Source organism: Oncorhynchus clarkii, unplaced genomic scaffold (assembly GCF_045791955.1).
Source record: "Oncorhynchus clarkii lewisi isolate Uvic-CL-2024 unplaced genomic scaffold, UVic_Ocla_1.0 unplaced_contig_11079_pilon_pilon, whole genome shotgun sequence".
Taxonomy (NCBI): Eukaryota; Metazoa; Chordata; class Actinopteri; order Salmoniformes; family Salmonidae; genus Oncorhynchus; species Oncorhynchus clarkii.
Window position 1 is genome coordinate 30,932 of NW_027258640.1, and position 24,537 is coordinate 55,468.

The 24,537-nt window shown below is 48.9% G+C and overlaps 1 protein-coding gene across 2 annotated transcripts; it reads right to left on the minus strand.

Moving 5' to 3' along the window:
• On the minus strand, positions 1 to 24,537 carry LOC139397804 (conserved oligomeric Golgi complex subunit 1-like). Of its 2 annotated transcripts, XM_071144234.1 has the most exons (17): positions 24,158 to 24,537; positions 23,648 to 23,758; positions 23,204 to 23,337; positions 22,636 to 22,817; positions 20,300 to 20,476; positions 19,550 to 19,706; positions 16,233 to 16,443; positions 15,187 to 15,559; positions 12,677 to 13,161; positions 11,064 to 11,210; positions 10,344 to 10,505; positions 8,336 to 8,460; positions 7,145 to 7,253; positions 4,958 to 5,067; positions 3,434 to 3,515; positions 3,134 to 3,171; positions 1 to 365 (listed from the first exon to the last, which is right to left on the minus strand). In XM_071144234.1, exons 1-16 carry the CDS (start codon positions 24,464 to 24,466, stop codon positions 3,163 to 3,165), a joined length of 2,883 nt encoding a protein of 960 aa, XP_071000335.1. In that variant the 5' UTR covers positions 24,467 to 24,537; the 3' UTR covers positions 1 to 365; positions 3,134 to 3,162. The 2 variants fall into 2 exon arrangements, with proteins under 2 accessions (XP_071000335.1, XP_071000334.1); XM_071144233.1 differs by lacking the exon at positions 3,134 to 3,171 and having other exon boundaries at positions 24,158 to 24,535.

Sequence of the window (24,537 nt, forward strand, 5' to 3'; positions counted from 1 at the left end):
TCTCATTAATAATCTGTTCAAACTGTAATATTGATTCATATCTTCTAACAGTCTCTGTACAGTACAAGGTGTTTAACGAATACAAAACAGTCACACTCCTTATTTGGGTTCAGTGTTAAATGGCACTCTATTCCCTATATAGTGGGAATAGTTCCCATAGGTCCTTGTCAAAAGTAGTGCACTACATAGTGGGAATAGAGAGTGTCATTAGGGACATTAGCCCCTTATTTGGACATGCCAGAGAGCCAGCCCAGCTTGAATAGCGACGGCGGCGCCACGGGCTCCTCCTCCTGATTGGCTAGCTGTCTGAACAGGTTGCCAGGGCGGAAGGTGTCGTCATGGGCGGGTTTACAGGTGGGTGAGGCCTATAGGAGAGGAGAGGATTTAACACAACAGATATGGGGTGAATTACTTAACAGTCTGAACTTGGTGATGTTCATTAGGCACTATGCAGAAGATAACGTTTTGAAAATGAAATAGAGAGAGACTACCTGAACTGAGAGACTACCTGAACTGAGATAAATAGAGACTACCTGAACTGAGAGAGAGAGACTACCTGAACTGAGAGAAATAAAGACTACCTGAACTGAGAGAAATAGAGACTACCTGAACTGAGAGAAATAGAGAGAGACTACCTGAACTGAGAGAAATAGAGAGAGACTACCTGAACTGAGAGACTTCCTGACCTGAGAGAAATAGGGAGAGACTACCTGAACTGAGAGAAATAGAGACTACCTGAACTGAGAGACTTCCTGACCTGAGAGAAATAGGGAGAGACTACCTGAACTGAGAGAGAGAGACTACCTGAACTGAGAGACTTCCTGACCTGAGAGAAATAGGGAGAGACTACCTGAACTGAGAGAGAGAGACTACCTGAACTGAGAGACTTCCTGACCTGAGAGAAATAGTCTCTCCCTATTTCTCTCAGGTCAGGAAGTCTCTCAGTTCAGGGAGGCTCTCTCTATTTCTCTCAGTTCAGATAGTCTCTCCCTATCTGAACTGAGAGAAATAGAGAGAGACTACCTGAACTGAGAGACTTCCTGACCTGAGAGAAATAGGGAAAGACTACCTGAACTGAGAGAAATAGAGAGAGACTACCTGAACTGAGAGACTTCCTGACCTGAGAGAAATAGGGAGAGACTACCTGAACTGAGAGACTACCTGAACTGAGAGACTTCCTGAACTGAGAGACTTCCTGAACTGAGAGAAATTGGGAGAGACTACCTGAACTGAGAGACTACCTGAACTGAGAGACTACCTGAACTGAGAGACTTCCTGAACTGAGAGACTTCCTGAACTGAGAGACTTCCTGAACTGGGAGAAATAGCGAGAGACTACCTGACCTGAGAGAGAGAGACTACCTGAACTGAGAGAAATAGGGAGAGACTACCTGAACTGAGAGACTTCCTGACCTGAGAGAAATAGGGAGAGACTACCTGACCTGAGAGACTACCTGAACTGAGAGAGAGAGACTTCCTGAACTGAGAGAAATAGGGAGAGACTACCTGAACTGAGAGACTACCTGAACTGAGAGAGAGAGACTTCCTGAACTGAGAGAAATAGGGAGAGACTACCTGAACTGAGAGACTTCCTGAACTGAGAGACTACATGAACTGAGAGAGAGAGACTTCCTGAACTGAGAGAAATAGGGAGAGACTACCTGAACTGAGAGACTTCCTGAACTGAGAGACTACCTGAACTGAGAGAAATAGAGAGAGACTACCTGAACTGAGAGAAATAGAGAGAGACTACCTGAACTAATGTTTTCCATTCTGTGCGTGACATGAACTCGACCCTGGCCTCATGTCCTTGTCTCCTCCCTAATAAGCAAGGAAGCGGGTCGGCTTCCTTTGTTTTGTTCGTTCAGATCAGTGCAGATGAAGGCGAGGAGACAATGAGAGGAAGCCACGTCAGAGTATTGAGATGCACCCCCATGGAAAATGGATGTGAAAACACTCGCTGTTTGTCTGGTCACAGATACGGTTTGGAATGGTGTGAGGCAGGGTGGAGGTCAAATCCACGTCACTACAAAAATCAGTTGAGGAGAATTGAAAAATCCTCTTAAGATAAAAAATAGGAACATTGCCGATTCATGAATTGACTGCAGATCCCGGCAGACAGCGTGAAACCAGGTTAGCCGTCAGCAAAAACCCACAGGGCTCAAAAACAGTGTACTATACAGGGAATGGGATGGCAGTGAGGAAGCAGGTCACATGTCCTTGTTAGTTAGCGATCTGAGGCAACATCAAACCAAACCAGAAGCCACGTTAACAACCAAACCTCCCCACTGCAAACCTCCCCACTGCAAACCTCCCCACTGCAAACCTCCCCACTGCAAACCTCCACACTGCAAACCTCCACACTGCAAACCTCCCCACTGCAAACATCCCCACTGCAAACCTCCCCACTGCAAACCTCCACACTGCAAACCTCCCCACTGTAAAAACACTTCATGGCACATAGAATATTACACATTAAAGATAGATAACTAAAGACACTAAAGACACCACTACACACACACTAAAGACACCACTACACACACACTAAAGATACCACCACACACACTAAAGATACCACCACACACACTAAAGATACCACCACACACACTACACACTAAAGATACCACCACACACACTACACACTAAAGACACTACACACTAAAGATACCACCACACACACTTACACTAAAGACACTACACACTAAAGACACTACACACTAAAGATACCACCACACACACTTACACTAAAGACACTACACACACTAAAGACACCACACACACTAAAGATACCACCACACACACACACACTAAAGACACCACACACACACACACTAAAGACACCACCCACACACACACTAAAGATACCACCCACACACACACTAAAGACACCACCCACACACACACTAAAGATACCACCCACACACACACTAAAGATACCACCCACACACTAAAGATACCCCACACACACACTAAAGATACCCCACACACACGCTAAAGATACCACCCACACACACGCTAAAGATACCACCCACACACACACTAAAGATACCACCCACACACACACTAAAGATACCACCCACACACACACTAAAGATACCACCCACACACTAAAGATACCCCACACACACAATGACCTGTTGCTGCTGTCCTGGGTCTGTTGCCCTCAAAACAGCTGGAAATGCAGACATAAAACATCATGATACACATCGTAGGAAATCAACAGACATGGCCAAGGTTAAAAAACAGACTGAAACTTGAAGTGAGGTTGACATTCATACAGGCAGGTTTATATGAAAACCTCAGCTATACGTTCAACCTCAGACCTCGTCCTCCCCCAACACCCCCCCGCCCTCCCCCACCCATCCGTCCTCCCCCTCCCCGCCGGTCCGTCCTCCCCCAACACCCCACCCCACTCGTCCGTCCGTGTGACTCACCAGTGGGCGTGTGATGTCATTTCCCTGTGTGGAGGACTTGGTTTTACGGGAGTTGGTCATGCTCAGAGGTAACAGCCCAAACCTGGAGAACAGAGACAGGGTACTGGGTTAAAATACGTCTGGACCTGTAGCCTATAGACAGGGTACTGGGTTAAAATACTAAATGGACCTGTAGCCTATAGACAGGGTACTGGGCTATAATACTAATGGACCTGTAGCCTATAGACAGGGTACTGGGCTATAATACTAATGGACCTGTAGCCTATAGACAGGGTACTGGGCTATAATACTAATGGACCTGTAGCCTATAGACAGGGTACTGGGCTATAATACTAATGGACCTGTAGCCTATAGACAGGGTACTGGGCTATAATACTAATGGACCTGTAGCCTATAGACAGGGTACTGGGCTATAATACTAATGGACCTGTAGCCTATAGACAGGGTACTAGGCTATAATACTAATGGACCTGTAGCCTATAGACAGGGTACTAGGCTATAATACTAATGGACCTGTAGCCTATAGACAGGGTACTGGGCTATAATACTAATGGACCTGTAGCCTATAGACAGGGTACTAGGCTATAATACTAATGGACCTGTAGCCTATAGACAGGGTACTAGGCTATAATACTAATGGACCTGTAGCCTATAGACAGGGTACTAGGCTATAATACTAATGGACCTGTAGCCTATAGACAGGGTACTAGGCTATAATACTAATGGACCTGTAGCCTATAGACAGGGTACTGGGCTATAATACTAATGGACCTGTAGCCTATAGACAGGGTACTAGGCTATAATACTAATGGACCTGTAGCCTATAGACAGGGTACTAGGCTATAATACTAATGGACCTGTAGCCTATAGACAGGGTACTAGGCTATAATACTAATGGACCTGTAGCCTATAGACAGGGTAATGGGCTATAATACTAATGGACCTGTAGCCTATAGACAGGGTACTGGGCTATAATACTAATGGACCTGTAGCCTATAGACAGGGTACTAGGCTATAATACTAATGGACCTGTAGCCTATAGACAGGGTACTGGGCTATAATACTAATGGACCTGTAGCCTATAGACAGGGTACTGGGCTATATAGCTGGTCTAGGATCAGCTCCTACCTGTCCATGTAATCAATTAGGACCAGTATTCAGTCATAGAGCTGGTCTAGGATCAGGTCCCCCCTGTCCATGTAATCTAAAAGGACCAGTATTCAGTCATAGAGCTGGTCTAGGATCAGGTCCCCCTGTCCATGTAATCTAAAAGGACCAGTATTCAGTCATAGAGCTGGTCTAGGATCAGGTCCTACCTGTCCAGTGATCCAATATCAGAACTCCTATTCAGAGATACTTTGTATTAATGAATATGTGTCCTGGTGTGTGTCCTGGTGTGTGTAGTCACCTGATCTGGGTGCTGGTGTGTGTAGTCACCTGATCTGGGTGCTGGTGTGTGTAGTCACCTGATCTGGGTGCTGGTGTGTGTAGTCACCTGATCTGGGTGCTGGTGTGTGTAGTCACCTGATCTGGGTGCTGGCCAGCGGCAGGATGTTGTATGGTTCCTGAGAGGCCGCGCTGTTACCACGGGAAACAAACTGCTTCTCTGTCCCCGTCAACAACCCCAACAACACCTGGAACCACACAACATTAACATGGTGTTTGGAATGGGGACATTTAAAGAGAATTAAGTAATTAACACAGGGCTTTAGCATATTGCTACATTTCCCCTGTGTGTAACACACATGATTTCCGGTGTTGTGGTTGTACAGGATGTGAGTTGATGGTCACTAGACTCCATGATTTCCAGTGTTGTGGTTGTACAGGATGTGAGTTGATGGTCACTAGACTCCATGATTTCCCGTATTGTGGTTGTACAGGATGTGAGTTGATGGTCACTAGACTCCATGATTTCCAGTGTTGTGGTTGTACAGGATATGAGTTGATGGTCACTAGACTCCATGATTTCCAGTGTTGTGGTTGTACAGGATGTGAGTTGATGGTCACTAGACTCCATGATTTCCAGTGTTGTGGTTGTAGAGGATGTGAGTTGATGGTCACTAGACTCCATGATTTCCCGTGTTGTGGTTGTACAGGATGTGAGTTGATGGTCACTAGACTCCATGATTTCCAGTGTTGTGGTTGTAGAGGATGTGAGTTGATGGTCACTAGACTCCATGATTTCCAGTGTTGTGGTTGTAGAGGATGTGAGTTGATGGTCACTAGACTCCATGATTTCCAGTGTTGTGGTTGTAGAGGATGTGAGTTGATGGTCACTAGACTCCATGATTTCCAGTGTTGTGGTTGTACAGGATGTGAGTTGATGGTCACTAGACTCCATGATTTCCAGTGTTGTGGTTGTACAGGATGTGAGTTGATGGTCACTAGACTCCATGACTTCCAGTATTGTGGTTGTACAGGATGTGAGTTGATGGTCACTAGACTCCATGATTTCCAGTGTTGTGGTTGTAGAGGATGTGAGTTGATGGTCACTAGACTCCATGATTTCCAGTGTCGTGGTTGTACAGGATGTGAGTTGATGGTCACCAGACTCCATGATTTCCAGTGTTGTGGTTGTACAGGATGTGAGTTGATGGTCACTAGACTCCATGATTTCCAGTGTTGTGGTTGTACAGGATGTGAGTTGATGGTCACCAGACTCCATGATTTCCAGTGTTGTGGTTGTACAGGATGTGAGTTGATGGTCACCAGACTCCATGATTTCCAGTGTTGTGGTTGTAGAGGATGTGAGTTGATGGTCACTAGACTCCATGATTTCCAGTGTTGTGGTTGTAGAGGATGTGAGTTGATGGTCACTAGACTCCATGATTTCCAGTGTTGTGGTTGTACAGGATGTGAGTTGATGGTCACTAGACTCCATGATTTCCAGTGTTGTGGTTGTACAGGATGTGAGTTGATGGTCACTAGACTCCATGATTTCCAGTGTTGTGGTTGTAGAGGATGTGAGTTGATGGTCACTAGACTCCATGATTGCCAGTGTTGTGGTTGTACAGGATGTGAGTTGATGGTCACTAGACTCCATGATTTCCGGTGTTGTGGTTGTACAGGATGTGAGTTGATGGTCACTAGACTCCATGCTGTATGTTATGGATTGTTCTCATATCTGATGATAGTGACTTGCTGTCAGACTGGAGTATTGTTATTGTATTCTGTAACACTGTGATCTGTAGCGGCTGTGAAATCCTTACGAGCCTCTCAGCCGGTGTTTACAGAAATGTTATTACAACATTATCACAATGTTAGCACAACAACCTTAACGCAACCAAAACACCACAATCGTACAATATAAACACACCACATAAATGATCACAACGTCAATACAACATCTGAATCCCCAACAGCACCTCAGAGAGCTACCAATTGTGACCAAAGTTACTGAACGATCAATACACAGTGGATAACCCAGGATAACCCAGGGTAACCCATGATAACCCAGGATAACCCAGAATAACCCAGGATAACCCAGAATAACCCAGGATAACCCAGGATAACCCAGGATAACCCAGAATAACCCAGAATAACCCAGGATAACCCAGGATAACCCAGGATAAATCAGAATAACCCAGGATAATCCAGGGTAACCCAGGATAACCCAGGATAACCCAGGATAACCCGACTCTACACTGAATATCATGATTTATTTTAGTCTCCAATCACATTAGTAGCATCAGGGGGCGGGGCCATTCGTACCGAACTCCTCTGTGATAGGCGGTTGAGGTTGCTGTTGAATGGCGGCATGAACACATCCAGGTCAAAGGGATCAATGTAGCTCTCCAGCGAATCACACACCTGCTGGACCCTGTAACATACAGAGACCAGGATGTTACTGAACCCTGTAACATACAGAGAGACCAGGATGTTACTGAACCCTGTAACATACAGAGAGACCAGGATGTTACTGAACCCTGTAACATACAGAGAGACCAGGATGTTACTGAACCATGTAACACACAGGGAGACCAGGATGTTACTGAACCATGTAACACACAGGGAGACCAGGATGTTACTGCACCCTGTAACACACAGGGAGACCAGGATGTTACTGAACCCTGTAACATACAGAGAGACTAGGATGTTACTGAACCCTGTAACATACAGAGAGACCAGGATGTTACTGAACCCTGTAACATACAGAGAGACCAGGATGTTACTGAACACTGTAACATACAGAGACCAGGATGTTACTGAACACTGTAACATACAGAGACCAGGATGTTACTGAACCCTGTAACATACAGAGACCAGGATGTTACTGAACCCTGTAACATACAGAGACCAGGATGTTACTGAACCCTGTAACACACAGAGACCAGGATGTTACTGAACCCTGTAACACACAGAGACCAGGATGTTACTGAACCCTGTAACATACAGAGACCAGGATGTTACTGAACCCTGTAACATACAGAGACCAGGATGTTACTGAACCCTGTAACATACAGAGACCAGGATGTTACTGAACCCTGTAACATACAGAGAGACCAGGATGTTACTGAACCCTGTAACACACAGAGACCAGGATGTTACTGAACCATGTAACACACAGAGACCAGGATGTTACTGAACCCTGTAACATACAGAGACCAGGATGTTACTGAACCCTGTAACATACAGAGACCAGGATGTTACTGAACCCTGTAACACACAGAGACCAGGATGTCTGTAACATACAGAGACCAGGATGTCTGTAACATACAGAGACCAGGATGTTACTGAACCCTGTAACACACAGAGAGACCAGGATGTTACTGAACCCTGTAACATACAGAGAGACCAGGATGTTACTGAACCCTGTAACACACAGAGAGACCAGGATGTTACTGAACCCTGTAACATACAGAGAGACCAGGTGTGTGTGTGTGTGTGTGTGTGTGTGTGTACCTGGGGTCTTGTTGAGAGCGGAAGCCCCTGCCATCCTCTAGTTTGGTACCCAGGGTAGCAGTGAGATATCTCAGGTCAAATAACAGCTGTAGAGACCTGTTCTGAGTCATAGGGAACGGACAGTCCTGGAGAGAGAGAGAGGGGGGGTGGGGGAGAAAGAGAGGGGGGGAGAGAGAGAGAGGGGGAGGAGAGAGAGTGGAGGGGAGAGAAAGAGTGGAGGGGAGAGAGAGTGGAGAGAGAGAGGGGGGGAGAGAGAGAGAGAGAGTGGAGAGAGAGAGAGAGAGAGGAGGGGGGAGAGAGAGAGAGAGTGGAGAGAGAGAGAGAGAGAGGAGGGGGGAGAGAGAGAGAGAGAGTGGAGAGAGAGAGAGAGGAGGGGAGAGAGAGAGAGGAGGGAGAGAGAGAGAGGAGGGAGAGAGAGGGGGAGAGAGAGAGAGAAAGAGGAGGGGGGAGAGAGAGAGAGAGGGGAGGAGAGAGAGAGAGGAGGGGGAGAGAGAGAGAGAGGAGGGGGGAGAGAGAGAGAGGAGGGGGGAGAGAGAGAGAGGAGGGGGGAGAGAGAGAGAGAGAGAAAGAGGAGGGGGGAGAGAGAGAAAGAGGAGGGAGGGAGAGAGAGAGAGAGAGAGAGAGGGGAGGAGAGAGAGAGAAAGAGGAGGGGGAGAGAGAGAAAGAGGAGGGGGGGGAGAGCAACATCTCTTTAGGATGACAACTAATTTCGTTGTCCAGGTGTGCTCTATGATTACAGTGTCAGCCCTGTGTGTTACCTTGTCCTGCGCTGTGTGTGTGTGTTACCTTGTCCTGTGCTGTGTGTGTGTGTGTGTTACCTTGTCCTGCGCTGTGTGTGTGTGTTACCTTGTCCTGCGCTGTGTGTGTGTGTGTGTGTGTTACCTTGTCCTGCGCTGTGTGTGTGTGTGTGTGTGTGTGTTACCTGGTCCTGCGCCGTGTGTGTGTGTGTTACCTAGTCCTGCGCAGTGTGTGTGTGTGTGTTACCTAGTCCTGCGCAGTGTGTGTGTGTGTTACCTTGTCCTGCGCAGTGTGTGTGTGTTACCTTGTCCTGCGCTGTGTGTGTGTGTGACCTTGTCCTGCGCTGTGTGTGTGTGTGTTACCTTGTCCTGCGCTGTGTGTGTGTGTGTTACCTTGTCCTGCGCTGTGTGTGTGTGTTACCTTGTCCTGAGCTGTGTGTGTGTGTGTTACCTTGTCCTGAGCTGTGTGTGTGTGTTACCTTGTCCTGCGCTGTGTGTGTTACCTTGTCCTGCGCTGTGTGTGTGTGTGTGTTACCTTGTCCTGCGCTGTGTGTGTGTGTGTGTGTGTTACCTTGTCCTGCGCTGTGTGTGTGTGTTACCTTGTCCTGCGCTGTGTGTGTGTGTGTGTGTGTGTGTTACCGTGTCTTGCGCTGTGTGTGTGTGTTACCTTGTCCTGCGCTGTGTGTGTGTTACCTTGTCCTGCGCTGTGTGTTACCTTGTCCTGCGCTGTGTGTGTGTGTGTGTGTGTTACCTTGTCCTGCGCTGTGTGTCTGTGTTACCTTGTCCTGCGCTGTGTGTGTGTGTTACCTTGTCCTGCGCTGTGTGTGAGTGTTACCTTGTCCTGCGCTGTGTGTGTGTGTGTGTGTTACCTTGTCCTGCGCTGTGTGTGTGTGTGTGTGTGTTACCTTGTCCTGCGCTGTGTGTGTGTGTGTTACCTTGTCCTGCGCTGTGTGTGTGTGTTACCTTGTCCTGCGCTGTGTGTGTGTGTTACCTTGTCCTGCGCTGTGTGTGTGTGTTACCTTGTCCTGCGCTGTGTGTGTGTGTGTGTTACCTTGTCCTGCGCTGTGTGTGTGTGTTACCTTGTCCTGCGCTGTGTGTGTGTGTTACCTTGTCCTGCGCAGTGTGTGTGTGTTACCTTGTCCTGCGCTGTGTGTGTGTGTTACCTTGTCCTGCGCTGTGTGTGTGTGTGTTACCTTGTCCAGCGCTGTGTGTGTGTTACCTTGTCCTGCGCTGTGTGTGTGTTACCTTGTCCAGCGCTGTGTGTGTGTTACCTTGTCCTGCGCTGTGTGTATGAGGTTCTGGTACTGGTGCAGCACCAGGTCCATGCAGCCTTGTAGTAACTCCTGTAGGGTGGGGCGGGGCACAGCATGACCCCCTACACCGTTCACCTCCAGACACAGGTGGAACAGCAGAGACTGGACAAACCATGACGGCTATGGAGGGAGGGGGGGGGGGGGGGGAGAGGGGGGAGCGAGACAGAGAGAGAGAGAGAGAGAGAGAGAGAGAGAGAGAGAGAGAGAGGGGGGAGCGAGAGAGAGACAGAGAGAGAGACAGAGAGAGAGAGAGAGACAGAGAGAGAGAGAGAGACAGAGAGAGGGGGGAGTGAGAGAGGGAGACAGAGAGGGGGGAGCGAGAGAGAGACAGAGAGAGAGACAGAGAGAGAGACAGAGAGAGAGACAGAGAGAGAGACAGAGAGAGAGAGAGAGAGAGAGAGAGAGACAGAGTGAGAGACAGAGAGAGGGGGGAGTGAGAGAGGGAGACAGAGAGGGGGGAGCGAGACAGAGACAGAGAGAGAGAGAGGGGGGAGCGAGACAGAGACAGAGAGAGACAGAGAGAGGAAGACAGAGGGGGGAGTGAGAGAGGGAGACAGAGAGATAATATTGCAGCATCTCAGTGTTAATTTTCTATTTGAAAATCCTTTCTCCTATCTGTGAGACACTACTGGTCAGGTCCTGCTGAGCTGAGCGATGATGTCATAACATCACTCTTACCTGGACAGGAAGTCTGATCTTGGAGGTGACGCTGCTCCCTGACTCTGCCTCTTCCTGGATCTCTAGCTCCTCCCAGTTGGTGGCGTTTGCTAGGATAGCCCCGGCAGACTCTGCGTGCAACGAGGTCGCAAACTGACCTACCAGCGCCTTGGGGGGGGAGAGAGAGGGGGAGACCAGGGGGTAAGGTAATAAAAGACATGACAACAAAGGAAGAATGGCTCGGCCTAAATAGACTGGGTTGTCATTTCATTTCAAACTGATTGTTGGAAGTTTGTCTGACATTCTTAGACCACAAAACTCTGTATCAAGCCTCTCAGAGAGCTGATCTAGGATCAGGTCCCCCCTGTCCATGTAATCTAATAGGACCAGTATTCAGTCATAGAACTGGTCTAGGATCAGGTCCCCCCTGTCCATGTAATCTAATAGGACCAGTATTCAGTCATAGAGCTGGTCTAGGATCAGGTCCCCCCTGTCCATGTAATCTAATAGGACCAGTATTCAGTCATAGAGCTGGTCTAGGATCAGGTACCACCTGTCCATGTAATCTAATAGGACCAGTATTCAGTCATAGAGCTGGTCTAGGATCAGGTCCCCCTGTCCATGTAATCTAATAGGACCAGTATTCAGTCATAGAGCTGGTCTAGGATCAGGTCCCCCCTGTCCATGTAATCTAATAGGACCCGTATTCAGTCATAGAGCTGGTCTAGGATCAGCCCCCCCCCCCCCCCCGTCCATGTAATCTAATAGGACCAGTATTCAGTCATAGAGCTGGTCTAGGATCAGGTCCCCCTGTCCATGTAATCTAAATGACCAGTATTCAGTCATAGAACTGGTCTAGGATCAGGTCCCCCTGTCCATGTAATCTAAATGACCAGTATTCAGTCATTGAGCTGGTCTAGGATCAGGTCCCCCTGTCCATGTAATCTAATAGGACCAGTATTCAGTCATAGAACTGGTCTAGGATCAGGTCCCCCCTGTCCATGTAATCTAATAGGACCAGTATTCAGTCATAGAGCTGGTCTAGGATCAGGTCCCCCCTGTCCATGTAATCTAATAGGACCAGTATTCAGTCATAGAACTGGTCTAGGATCAGGTCCCCCTGTCCATGTAATCTAATAGGACCAGTATTCAATCATAGAACTGGTCTAGGATCAGGTCCCCCTGTCCATGTAATCTAATAGGACCAGTATTCAATCATAGAACTGGTCTAGGATCAGCCCCCCCTGTCCATGTAATCTAATAGGACCAGTATTCAGTCATAGAACTGGTCTAGGATCAGGTCCCCGCTGTCCATGTAATCTAATAGGACCAGTATTCAGTCATAGAACTGGTCTAGGATCAGGTCCCCCCTGTCCATGTAATCTAATAGGACCAGTATTCAATCATAGAACTGGTCTAGGATCAGCCCCCCCCTGTCCATGTAATCTAATAGGACCAGTATTCAGTAATAGAGCTGGTCTAGGATCAGGCCCCCCCTGCCCATGTATTTCATTTTAATCTAAAAGGTTAAACTGATCCTAGATCCTCCAACTCTGAGATGTTTAAACAGCCCCAGAAAATGTCTGACAAACTTTGATTTAGTGGTGAACTATCCCTCCAAGTAACCCCCTCACCTTAGAGAGGGCGGAGCTCCATATCCGATATGCTTCCATACTGACAACCAGAAGCTCCTCTTTCAGACACGCCCACTTGGCCTGGGCGGGGCTAACCTCTGTCGCCTTGGCAGCCGCCTTCCCCAACTTCCTGCTTTGGCGGGGTGTTCCCTTGGTAACAGGGTCAGCTGCAGCACAGCCCTGTTTACCCAGGATGCACTGCCTGAGGTTGGGGCAGAGCTTGCTGAGGGACTGACAGAGGCGGGCCATGAAGAGCACCGAGCTTAGACGGGCTGGGCTGGGGGAGGAGCCAACAGGTGAGGCCGCCCCCAGTTTAGAGCGTACGCAGGTGATGATGTCACGTACGCATGCTAGACAGCGTTCACGTAGGGTCTCCTCTACCGCCATGGCGTCTGTGAACCGGTCGAAGGATGAGACGGTACCGGAACCAGAACTGGACCCAGAGCCGAGGCCTATAGTGAAGGAGACGGAGGGGACCTGGGGATCTGTGGATGAAGAGGAGGAGAAGGAAGAGGTAGAGGGGGAGGAAGAGGAGATGGAGGAGGTGGTAGAGGAGGTGGAGGAGATGGTAGAAGAGGAGGTAGAGAGAGGTGGAGGAGGTGGTAGAGGAGGATGTGGTAGAGGGGGGGGTGGAGGAGGAGATGGAGCAGGTGGTAGAGGGGGGGGTGGAGGAGGAGATGGAGCAGGTGGTAGAGGGGGGGGTGGAGGAGGAGATGGAGCAGGTGGTAGAGGGGGGGTGGAGGAGGAGATGGAGGAGGTGGTAGAAGGGGGGGTGGAGGAGGAGATGGAGGAGGAGATGGAGCAGGTGGTAGAGGGGAGGTGGAGGAGGTGGTAGAGGGGGGGTGGAGGAGGAGATGGAGGAGGTGGTAGAAGGGGGGGTGGAGGAGGAGATGGAGCAGGTGGTAGAGGGGAGGTGGAGGAGGTGGTAGAGGGGGGGTGGAGGAGGAGATGGAGGAGGTGGTAGAGGGGGGGTGGAGGAGGAGATGGAGCAGGTGGTAGAGGGGAGGTGGAGGAGGAGATGGAGGAGGTGGTAGAAGGGGGGGTGGAGGAGGAGATGGAGGAGGAGATGGAGCAGGTGGTAGAGGGGGGGTGGAGGAGGAGATGGAGGAGGTGGTAGAAGGGGGGGTGGAGGAGGAGATGGAGCAGGTGGTAGAGGGGAGGTGGAGGAGGTGGTAGAGGGGGGGTGGAGGAGGAGATGGAGGAGGTGGTAGAGGGGGGGTGGAGGAGGAGATGGAGCAGGTGGTAGAGGGGAGGTGGAGGAGGTGGTAGAGGGGGGGTGGAGGAGGTGGTAGAGGGGGGGTGGAGGAGGAGATGGAGCATGTGGTAGATGGGAGGTGGAGGAGGTGGTAGAGGGGGGGGTGGAGGAGGACATGGAGGAGGTGGTAGGGGGGGGGGGTGGAGGAGGAGATGGAGGAGGTGGTAGAGGGCGAGGAAGTGGAGATGGAGGAGGTGGTAGAGGGGGAGGAAGTGGAGATGGAGGAGGTGGTAGAGGGGGAGGAGGAAGAGGAGGTGGTAGAGGGGGAGGAGGAAGAGGAGATGGAGGAGGTGGTAGAGGGGGAGGAGAAGATGGAGGAGATGGTAGAAGGGGAGGTAGAGGGGGAGGAGGAGATGGAGGAGGTGGTAGAGGGGGAGGTGGAGGAGGTGGTAGAGGGGGAGGTGGAGGAGGTGGTAGAGGGGGAGGTAGTAGTAGAGGTGGAGGTAGTAGTAGAGGTGGAGGAGGAGATAGAGGAGGTGGTAAAGGAGGAAGAGGGGGAGGTTGTAGAGGGGGAGGTGGAAGAGGAGATGGAGGAGGTGGTATAGGGGGAGGTGGAGGAGGAGATGGTAGAGGAGGAGGAGAAGGAGGTAGAGGGAGAGAAGGTGGAGGTCGGGAGGGGGAGAAGGAATAGGAGGTAGAGGGAGAGAAGGAGGAAGAGGAGATGGAGGTAGTAGAGGTGGAGGAGGAGGTATAGGAGGAAGTAGAGGGGGAGGGGGAGGTTGAGGTGGAGATGGATGAGGTAGAGGTAGAGAAGATGGTATAGAGGGGGGTGGAGGAGGAGATGAAGGAGGAAGTAGAGGGGGAGGTTGAGGTGGAGATGGAGGAGGTAGAGAAGGAAGTAGAGGGGGAGGAGGAGGTAGAGGTGGAGAAGATGGTATAGGGGGGGTGGAGGAGATGGAGGAGGAAGTAGAGGGGGAGGAGGTAGAGTGGAGGAAGGAGACAGAGGAGAACCTCTGGTCAAAAGGAGTCCACTATAATGAGAAGAGAGTTTGAGATGCAGTCGATATTGATGACTTCATGTTAAGTATTTCACCTTAGTTCACATTACATTATCATTAGGCCAGGTCTCCCTGGGATAATATCTTAATTGGACCTACTGTAGAAATAAAGTCCAATAATCCATCTGTCCATCTACCTGTGTTATCAGAGGACAGGTAATCCATCTGTCTCCCTACCGGTGTTATCAGAGGACAGGTAATCCATCTGTCTCCCTACCTGTGTTATCAGAGGACAGGTAATCCATCTGTCTACCTACCTGTGTTATCAGAGGGCAGGTAGTGCTGCAGGTCATCCAGTCTGTCTCTGAGAGCAGCATCCAGTGATGAACAGAAGATCTGGACACAGGGTGTCAGGGCCTGAGTCTTCATGGCCAGGCCGCTCCGATGCTGTGGCCCCCGTTGGGATACACTGACCCAGGCCGCGTCGCTCAGTAGGTCCCCCTGGGCCTCGGACCACAGGAAAGAGGCCACGTCTGCCTCGTAGAGAGCACCTCGGCTGGGGAGGGGAGGGCTGGAGCCTGGTGGACCGGGGCCCGGAGGGGTGGGCTGGCCCTCTAGCTCTCGAAGGGCAGAGGAGAGGAGCTGTCTGCAGCTGGTGGAGATAGTCTCTGTACCCTCCTGGGTGATCGCCTGGGGGAGAGAATGGAAGAAGAGGGGGAGATGGAGAACGGGAGAATTAAGGGAGCAGAAGATAGAGAGAAGGGGAGAGATAGAAAGGAGGGAGGAAGATGGAAGAGGGGGGGTAGAAAAGGAGATGAGAGAGTGACAGGAAAGGAGAGAGAGAGAGAGAGAGAGAGAGATAGAGAGAGGGAGAGGAAACAGACAGACACAGTGAGCAGATTAGAACTATTCTGGAGAGGAGAACTAGTTCACTAGATAGCTAGAAGACAGAAGACAGCTGTAGCTACTAGCTAGTTAAATCGGCAGGTTAAATCTGTTGTTCTGTTTCTAAAAGGTTCCCCACTGTCTGAATGAGAACAGCTCAATGTAATGAGAGGAGCAGGGGTGTATAGAATACACACAACAAGAGAATAATATTAACAACAACAGCTAAAACTGTCAGTGCTCCATTCTATTTTATAACATGGACACAGATTAGTCCTAGTCTGAAAAGCCTGGTCAACAGAGATTCTCCATAGAAGGTGCTACTTCCTCCAGGACTAATGTGGTGCACCACACACTTTCTTCCAAGTGTCCACAATCAAAGCCCGGGGGACGAGGCCTGGGTCTCGTTAATCTAAACCTAGATTAAGACTAGCTTTAATCTGTGTCCTGGAAACGGGACCTGAGTGTAGCTAGTTACCTGCAGGCGTTGGAGGAAGAGCTGCTGTAGGAAGTCCTCCCACAGCGCTAGGGGGCGCTCTAACAGCCGCTGGCAGATGAAGCTCCAGTGTTGACTGATGGAGTCGGTGGAGAGGAGGTCCCACACAGCATCTCTGATGGAGGCTAGGCCCTTCAGACTGTTCACATAGACCAGCAGACTGCTGACACCATTACAGATGTCCTCCTTACAGCTGCGAGAAAAAAATACAACATGATAACAACCCTAACCAGACTGCTGACTCTGTTACAGCTGGGAGAAACAATACAACATGATAACAACCCTAACCAGACTGCCATCTCTGTTACAGCTGGGAGAAACAATACAACATGATAACAACCCTAACCAGACTGCCGACTCTGTTACAGCTGGGAGAAACAATACAACATGATAACAACCCTAACCAGACTGCCGACTCTGTTACAGCTGGGAGAAACAATACAACATGATAACAACCATAACCAGACTGCTGACTCTGTTACAGCTGGGAGAAACAATACAACATGATAACAACCCTAACCAGACTGCTGACTCTGTTACAGCTGGGAGAAACAATACAACATGATAACAACCCTAACCAGACTGCTGACTCTGTTACAGCTGGGAGAAACAATACAACATGATAACAACCCTAACCAGACTGCTGACTCTGTTACAGCTGGGAGAAACAATACAACATGATAACAACCCTAACCAGACTGCTGACTCTGTTACAGCTGGGAGAAACAATACAACATGATAACAACCCTAACCAGACTGCTGACTCTGTTACAGCTGGGAGAAACAATACAACATGATAACAACCCTAACCAGACTGCCGACTCTGTTACAGCTGGGAGAAACATTACAACATGATAACAACCCTAACCAGACTGCTGACTCTGTTACAGACGTCCTCCTTCCAGCTGGGATGAGAATGAAAAGACGAGTTATAGAGTCTGGCTGAATGCCAATTCACCTGCTTTCCCTCCATCTACACGTTCACGTGTTCAGGACAACCCGGGGTATGAGGCTCATTGTGTTCAGGACAACCCGGGGTATGAGGCTTATTGTGTTCAGGACAACCCAGGGTGTCAGTCTCATTGTGTTCAGGACAACCCGGGGCATGAGGCTCATTGTGTTCAGGACAACCCGGGGCATGAGGCTCATTGTGTTCAGGACAACCCAGGGCATGAGGCTCATTGTGTTCAGGACAACCCAGGGTATGAGGCTCATTGTGTTCAGGACGACCCAGGGTATCAGTCTCATTGTGTTCAGGACGACCCAGGGTATCAGTCTCATTGTGTTCAGGACGACCCAGGGTATCAGTCTCATTGTGTTCAGGACGACCCAGGGTATCAGGCTCATTGTGTTCAGGACGACCCAGGGTATCAGGCTCATTGTGTTCAGGACAACCCAGGGTATCAGTCTCATTGTGTTCAGGACAACCCAGGGTGTCAGTCTCATTGTGTTCAGGACAACCCAGGGTATCAGTCTCAGTGTGTTCAGGACAACCCAGAGTATCAGTTTCATTGTGTTCAGGACAACCCAGAGTATCAGGCTCATTGTGTTCAGGACAACTCAGAGTATCAGTTTCATTGTATTCAGGACAACCCGGGGCATGAGGCTCATTGTGTTCAGGACAACCCAGGGCATGAGGCTCATTGTGTTCAGGACAACCCAGGGTATGAGGCTCATTGTGTTCAGGACGACCCAGGGTATCAGTCTCATTGTGTTCAGGACGACCCAGGGTATCAGTCTCATTGTGTTCAGGACGACCCAGGGTATCAGTCTCATTGTGTTCAGGACGACCCAGGGTATCAGTCTCATTGTGTTCAGGACGACCCAGGGTATCAGTCTCATTGTGTTCAGGACAACCCAGGGTATCAGGCTCATTGTGTTCAGGACAACCCGGGGCATGAGGCTCATTGTGTTCAGGACAACCCAGGGTATCAGTTTCATTGTGTTCAGGACAATCCAGAGTATCAGGCTCATTGTGTTCAGGACAACCCAGAGTATCAGTCTCATTGTGTTCAGGACAACCCAGGGTATCAGGCTCATTGTGTTCAGGACGACCCAGGGTATCAGGCTCATTGTGTTCAGGACAACCCAGGGTATCAGTCTCATTGTGTTCAGGACAACCCAGGGTATCAGTCTCATTGTGTTCAGGATGTCCCAGGGTATCAGTCTCATTGTGTTCAGGACAACCCAGGGTATAAAACCTAGTGATCATCAACATGAGTTTGATGATGTGGAAATGTGAAGTGCACATTTGGACTCACAGGTATTTGGCTTGTATCACATCAAAGCAGTGTTTATTATAGTCCTCAACGTCTCATCTTTTAAATACATTTGAGTCCTCTTCATTCACAGCATTTCCTTCCCTCGGTCAACAAAACACTTACAAAAGTTGCCCAATTAGGGGCAGGGATGGGGACAACTTCTGGTCACGTACGGGGCTCTAGTTCATAACGGCTGTCAGTAAAAACCCATACAGAGCTGTGAAGCACAGAGCCTGAGGTCTGACGTCATGTATAGCATGTTACTGTACAGACACTGAGCTCTGACGTCATGTATAGCATGTTACTGTACAGACACTGAGCTCTGACATCATGTTACTGTACAGACACTGAGCTCCAATTGAGGGTTTTTTCAGTGTTCAAATCTGCCATGTTCAACCCCCTATACGAGTAGGAGTGTAAAGGGCTACCTGTTACCGAGGTTTACAATGACAGGGGATTTGTTAATTTGGCTTCAGGCTTGTTTAAATGATTTATTAGTGGAACATGAATGACATCATTCAAGACAAGAGTGTGTCCCCAAGTTGAAGGTTTTATCAACTCCCTCGCCACTGTCTGGAAGTCACATATTTCAACCCGTGGGCCCTGATCGCGTCTGGTCTGGATGGACAAAAATCAACATGCGGACCCATACACGCGTGTGCGGACCCATACACGCGTGTGCCCCCCCCCTCTTCTAGTCAGCATGTGAGAGTTCCATTTTGGTTGATTTGGTTCCCAGAGCAGATATAGTTCCTGAAGAAGCTGGTCATTTTCTGGTCTCAGATCAGACTCTCCTTAATAATCTTTTTATAGTTCTACAGCCGACTATGATCGATATTGAATATCAGTTGTTGAAATTAAAAGGGCATTGATTGGCTGAAATATGGCAGCTGTTTCTATATGCAAAAGTAAAGGGTATTGATTGGCTGAAATATGGCAGCTGTTTCTATATGCAAAAGTAAAGGGTATTGATTGGCTGAAATATGGCAGCTGTTTCTATATGCAAAAGTAAAGGGTATTGATTGGATGAGGTCTTACGTGTTGATCCACTGCTGTAGGGTGTCTCTGAGCTGCTCTCTCTGGATTGGCTGAGCCAGGGTTCTGAGCGCGGGCTGGAACTCAGCGATGGAAGAGGGGAGGTACTTGAACCAGCTTCCTGTACTCACCTCCTCCTGAAGGACACGCCTCCCTTTACCTGGACAACAGGTGACAACAGGTGAGACCGGAAGGACAGATTACCACAGAGATGTCTACAGTTCTATAATTCAACAATAAGGCCCACAGGGGTGTTGTGTATTGGCCATATACCACAAACCCCTAAGGTGCCTTAATGCTGTTATAAACTGGTTACCAACAAACATCTAACAGTAAACAAGTATTTTTGTGTCTTTACAACATACCCATGGTATATTGTTGGATATACACACACACAGCTGAAACACTGTTTCAGATCATCAGCATCCAAGACCCAAACTCCTCGGTTTATAATTGGTATTAAAATTCTCCATTGTTGAAAGTCAATATCCCTCAGAGAGGCCAATCAAAAGGTCAAGGTAGACCATGTTGCTTATACAATCTAATATAACACGCTTATTTAGTCTTATCAAAGTTAGGGGCTCCAGATCAGTTTGGGCCTAAAATGGGATGAAAGTAGGTTAGGCCGTCACTGTAAATAAGAATTATCTTAACTGACATGCCTAGTTAAATAAAGGTTAAATAAATAAATAAATAAAGTATTTTTTCTTCTTCAACCATTTCTTGCAAGGTATCTGCAAGGTATCTATCTACCTGTAGGTGTGGTGGAGGTGACGTTCTCCAGAGTGGTGAAGAGGAGGCCGGAGCTCAGCCCTCCGTCCCCCAGCCGGGGACTCCCTTCTGGGGCTACGTAGAAGACAGCGTAGGCCTGGTACAGAGTGGTCACCAGCAGCTCTACCAGGCTACACACCTGGGCCTTAATACCAGCACCTGGGACACACACACAGACATGACTGTCAACCTGAACCACACATCAAAACACCACACCGGTCCACTGAACAGAGATGAGGAAGTGTGATAACAGGACATGTTGACTTGGAGTGGAAGTGTGATAACAGGACATGTTGACTTGGGGTGGAAGTGTGATAACAGGGCATGTTGACTTGGGGTGGAAGTGTGATAACAGGGCATGTTGACTTGGAGTGGAAGTGTGATAACAGGGGAGAGGAAGTGTGATAACAGGACATGTTGACTTGGAGAGGAAGTGTGATAACAGGACATGTTGACTTGGAGTGGAAGTGTGATAACAGGACATGTTGACTTGGAAAGGAAGTGTGATAACAGGGCATGTTGACTTGGGGTGGAAGTGTGATAACAGGGCATGTTGACTTGGAGTGGAAGTGTGATAACAGGACATGTTGACTTGGGGTGGAAGTGTGATAACAGGACATGTTGACTTGGAGTGGAAGTGTGATAACAGGACATGTTGACTTGGAAAGGAAGTGTGATAACAGGGCATGTTGACTTGGGGTGGAAGTGTGATAACAGGGCATGTTGACTTGGGGTGGAAGTGTGATAACAGGACATGTTGACTTGGGGTGGAAGTGTGATAACAGGACATGTTGACTTGGAGTGGAAGTGTGATAACAGGACATGTTGACTTGGAGAGGAAGTGTGATAACAGGACATGTTGACTTGGAGAGGAAGTGTGATAACAGGGCATGTTGACTTGGGGTGGAAGTGTGATAACAGGACATGTTGACTTGGAGAGGAAGTGTGATAACAGGGCATGTTGACTTGGGGTGGAAGTGTGATAACAGGACATGTTGACTTGGAGTGGAAGTGTGATAACAGGGCATGTTGACTTGGAGTGGAAGTGTGATAACAGGGGAGAGGAAGTGTGATAACAGGGGAGAGGAAGTGTGATAACAGGACATGTTGACTTGGAGAGGAAGTGTGATAACAGGGGAGAGGAAGACTGATAACAGGACATGTTGACTTGGAGAGGAAGTGTGATAACAGGACATGTTGACTTGGAGTGGAAGTGTGATAACAGGACATGTTGACTTGGAGTGGAAGTGTGATAACAGGGGAGAGGAAGTGTGATAACAGGACATGTTGACTTGGAGAGGAAGTGTGATAACAGGGCATGTTGACTTGGGGTGGAAGTGTGATAACAGGGCATGTTGACTTGGGGTGGAAGTGTGATAACAGGACATGTTGACTTGGAGAGGAAGTGTGATAACAGGGCATGTTGACTTGGAGAGGAAGTGTGATAACAGGGCATGTTGACTTGGAGAGGAAGTGTGATAACAGGACATGTTGACTTGGAGTGGAAGTGTGATAACAGGGCATGTTGACTTGGAGTGGAAGTGTGATAACAGGGGAGAGGAAGTGTGATAACAGGACATGTTGACTTGGAGAGGAAGTGTGATAACAGGGGAGAGGAAGACTGATAACAGGACATGTTGACTTGGAGTGGAAGTGTGATAACAGGGCATGTTGACTTGGGGTGGAAGTGTGATAACAGGACATGTTGACTCGGGAGAGGAAGTGTGATAACAGGACATGTTGACTTGGAGTGGAAGTGTGATAACAGGGCATGTTGACTTGGGGTGGAAGTGTGATAACAGGGCATGTTGACTTGGGGTGGAAGTGTGATAACAGGACATGTTGACTTGGGGTGGAAGTGTGATAACAGGACATGTTGACTTGGAGAGGAAGTGTAATAACAGGGGAGAGGAAGTGTGATAACAGGGCATGTTGACTTGGGGTGGAAGTGTGATAACAGGACATGTTGACTTGGGGTGGAAGTGTCAAGGCTGTAATATGTTTTATTGTGTAGGATGTTGTATTGTGTATTGTGTTGTGTAGGATGTTGTATTGTGTTGTGTATTGTATAGGATATTGTATAGGATGTGGTGTTGTGTATTGTGTAGGATGTTGTGTATTGTGTTGCATTGTGTTGTGTATTGTGTAGGATGTTGTGTTACGTATTGTGTTGGATGATATGTTGTGTATTGTGTAGGAAGTATGTGTGGTATTGTATTGTGGTACAGTGGTATATACTAGTACCATGCTGTGGCTGGTTGTATTGTGTAGGAAGTATGTGTGGTATTGTATTGTGGTAGAGTGGTATATACTAGTACCATGCTGTGGCTGGTTGAGTAGCTGTTGGATAGAGGCCTTCCTAGCCAGGAGGAAGTCAGCCAGAGCCTGACGTGGAGAGCTGTCCTCGAGGAGCATGGTGGACACTAGGGCCTCAGCGATGGCTTGGTCAGACACCGCCCGACCACGCAGGACTGACTTACTGTCCAGCAAAATGGTGGACCTGGGAGGGGGGTAGAAGAGAGAGAGAGTGCTCCTATATTGAATGTGGCGCTCCGATATTGAATGTGGCGCTCCGATATTGAATGCGGTGCTCCTATATTGAATGCGCTGCTCCTATATCGAATGTGGTGCCCCTATATCGAATGTGGTGCCCCTATATCGAATGTGGTGCCCCTATATCGAATGTGGTGCCCCTATATTGAATGTGGTGCCCCTATATTGGATGTGGTGCTCCTATATTGAATGTGGTGCTCCTATATCGAATGTGGTGCCCCTATATTGAATGTGGTGCTTCTAGCCCTGCTGAGGTAGGCTCTTCAATTTCACAGAAAATCCAGATTTGATAATCGTCTCCCTCATCCAAAATTACATCACGGTGACATTCACCTGAAGTGTCCAGCAGCAGCCACCTGCCTGACCAGGATGGGGAAGCGGGCGAGGACGGGGCTGTACTGTGGTCCTCCAGCCTCCAGGTGGAGCTGTCTGTGCAGGTGGCAGCAGAGCAGGTAGAGCTGTGTGGCCTGCAGCAAAGAGGGTGGTAAACCAGGGAGAGGCTATAAGGGCTTTTCTGACCAGCATCCCATTGACAGCCCGACTACCCAATCTCTAAAACTGACCATAACCTAATTTTAACCAATTCTGAAATGAAATATTGGTTGGCTGGTCAGGAGTGTCCATTAAACCAAGAGTTAGCATTAGCAGTGCCCTATGATGTGGGTTTACATAAATCATTGGCCATGCCCAGCTAGTATTAGCAACGACGGCTAAGTATGCAGTGTCTTCCTATGGGAAATGCTAACAGTCCACTGTCTTAGTAATAAGTGTCTTTGCCTGCAGGTACTGAGAGGCCTCCATGGAACTCCAGATCCTCTCTGGGATCTCCAGCAGCAGCTTGATCTGAGAGGCCATGGTGTAGAACTTCTCCTGGGACTGCCTCTGGACCTGGTGTGAAAAGAGAGAGAGTTTATAAACACATACAGACAGAGATAATCACAGGGATACACAGTGATTGATCTGAGAGGCCAAGGTGTAGAACCTCTCCTGGGACTTGATGGGAAAGCTAAGACAGGCTACATTACATACATAAATAAAGGGACAGGCAGAGAGACAATCACACAGAGATATAGGGTGTAGTAGATATTGAAACTCACACAGATAATCCCATCATTGACATATACCAATCATCTCACAACGGGTGGAACCTGTCGGAGTCTAATCACACATCACAACCTGTCCAGAAGGGATCGGGGAATGGTATTCTGCAGAACAGTTTGCTATCTAAATCAACAGAACTAGTTAGCCATCACCACCGCTCGTTAGCTTCACAGTGGAGCCACATACCTCTTCTTTGCTGTTGCTTTGGGGAACGCTTTTCCCCTGTTTCAGCTTGTGGCAATAGCGGTGCATGTCCTGGATGGACGTAACCACGCTCTCCGAACACTGACGCATCTCTCCGATGGTGTCGGCGGCGTCGATCAAATCGCGGTACCGCTCGCCCACCATCTGACGAAGTTCCTCCTTCTTGTGCTCGATCTCTCCGCGGACATTCCGCTCGATGCCGCGTATCTCCTCGGTGTTGTACCGCTCGAACAGAACAGTCGGGTCTCGGATATCCGAAACCCGGAGAGATTGAGCAGGAACCACGGCCATCGCAGCTGAGCTTCGCTGTAAGCGAAATGCCAACCTGAAGGATCTACAACCCGGAAGACGGAGCGAAACTC

Excerpts from the sequence above, each read along its gene's own strand:
- LOC139397804 (XM_071144233.1), bottom strand. The coding sequence starts at position 24,466 with ATGGCCGTGGTTCCTGCTCAATCTCTCCGGGTTTCGGATATCCGAGAC. Across the intron at positions 10,506-11,063 it reads AGATCAGACTTCCTGTCCAG|CCGTCATGGTTTGTCCAGTC; the intron begins GTAAGAGTGATG and ends CTCCCTCCATAG. Across the intron at positions 366-3,433 it reads ATGACATCACACGCCCACTG|GCCTCACCCACCTGTAAACC; the intron begins GTGAGTCACACG and ends CCTCTCCTATAG.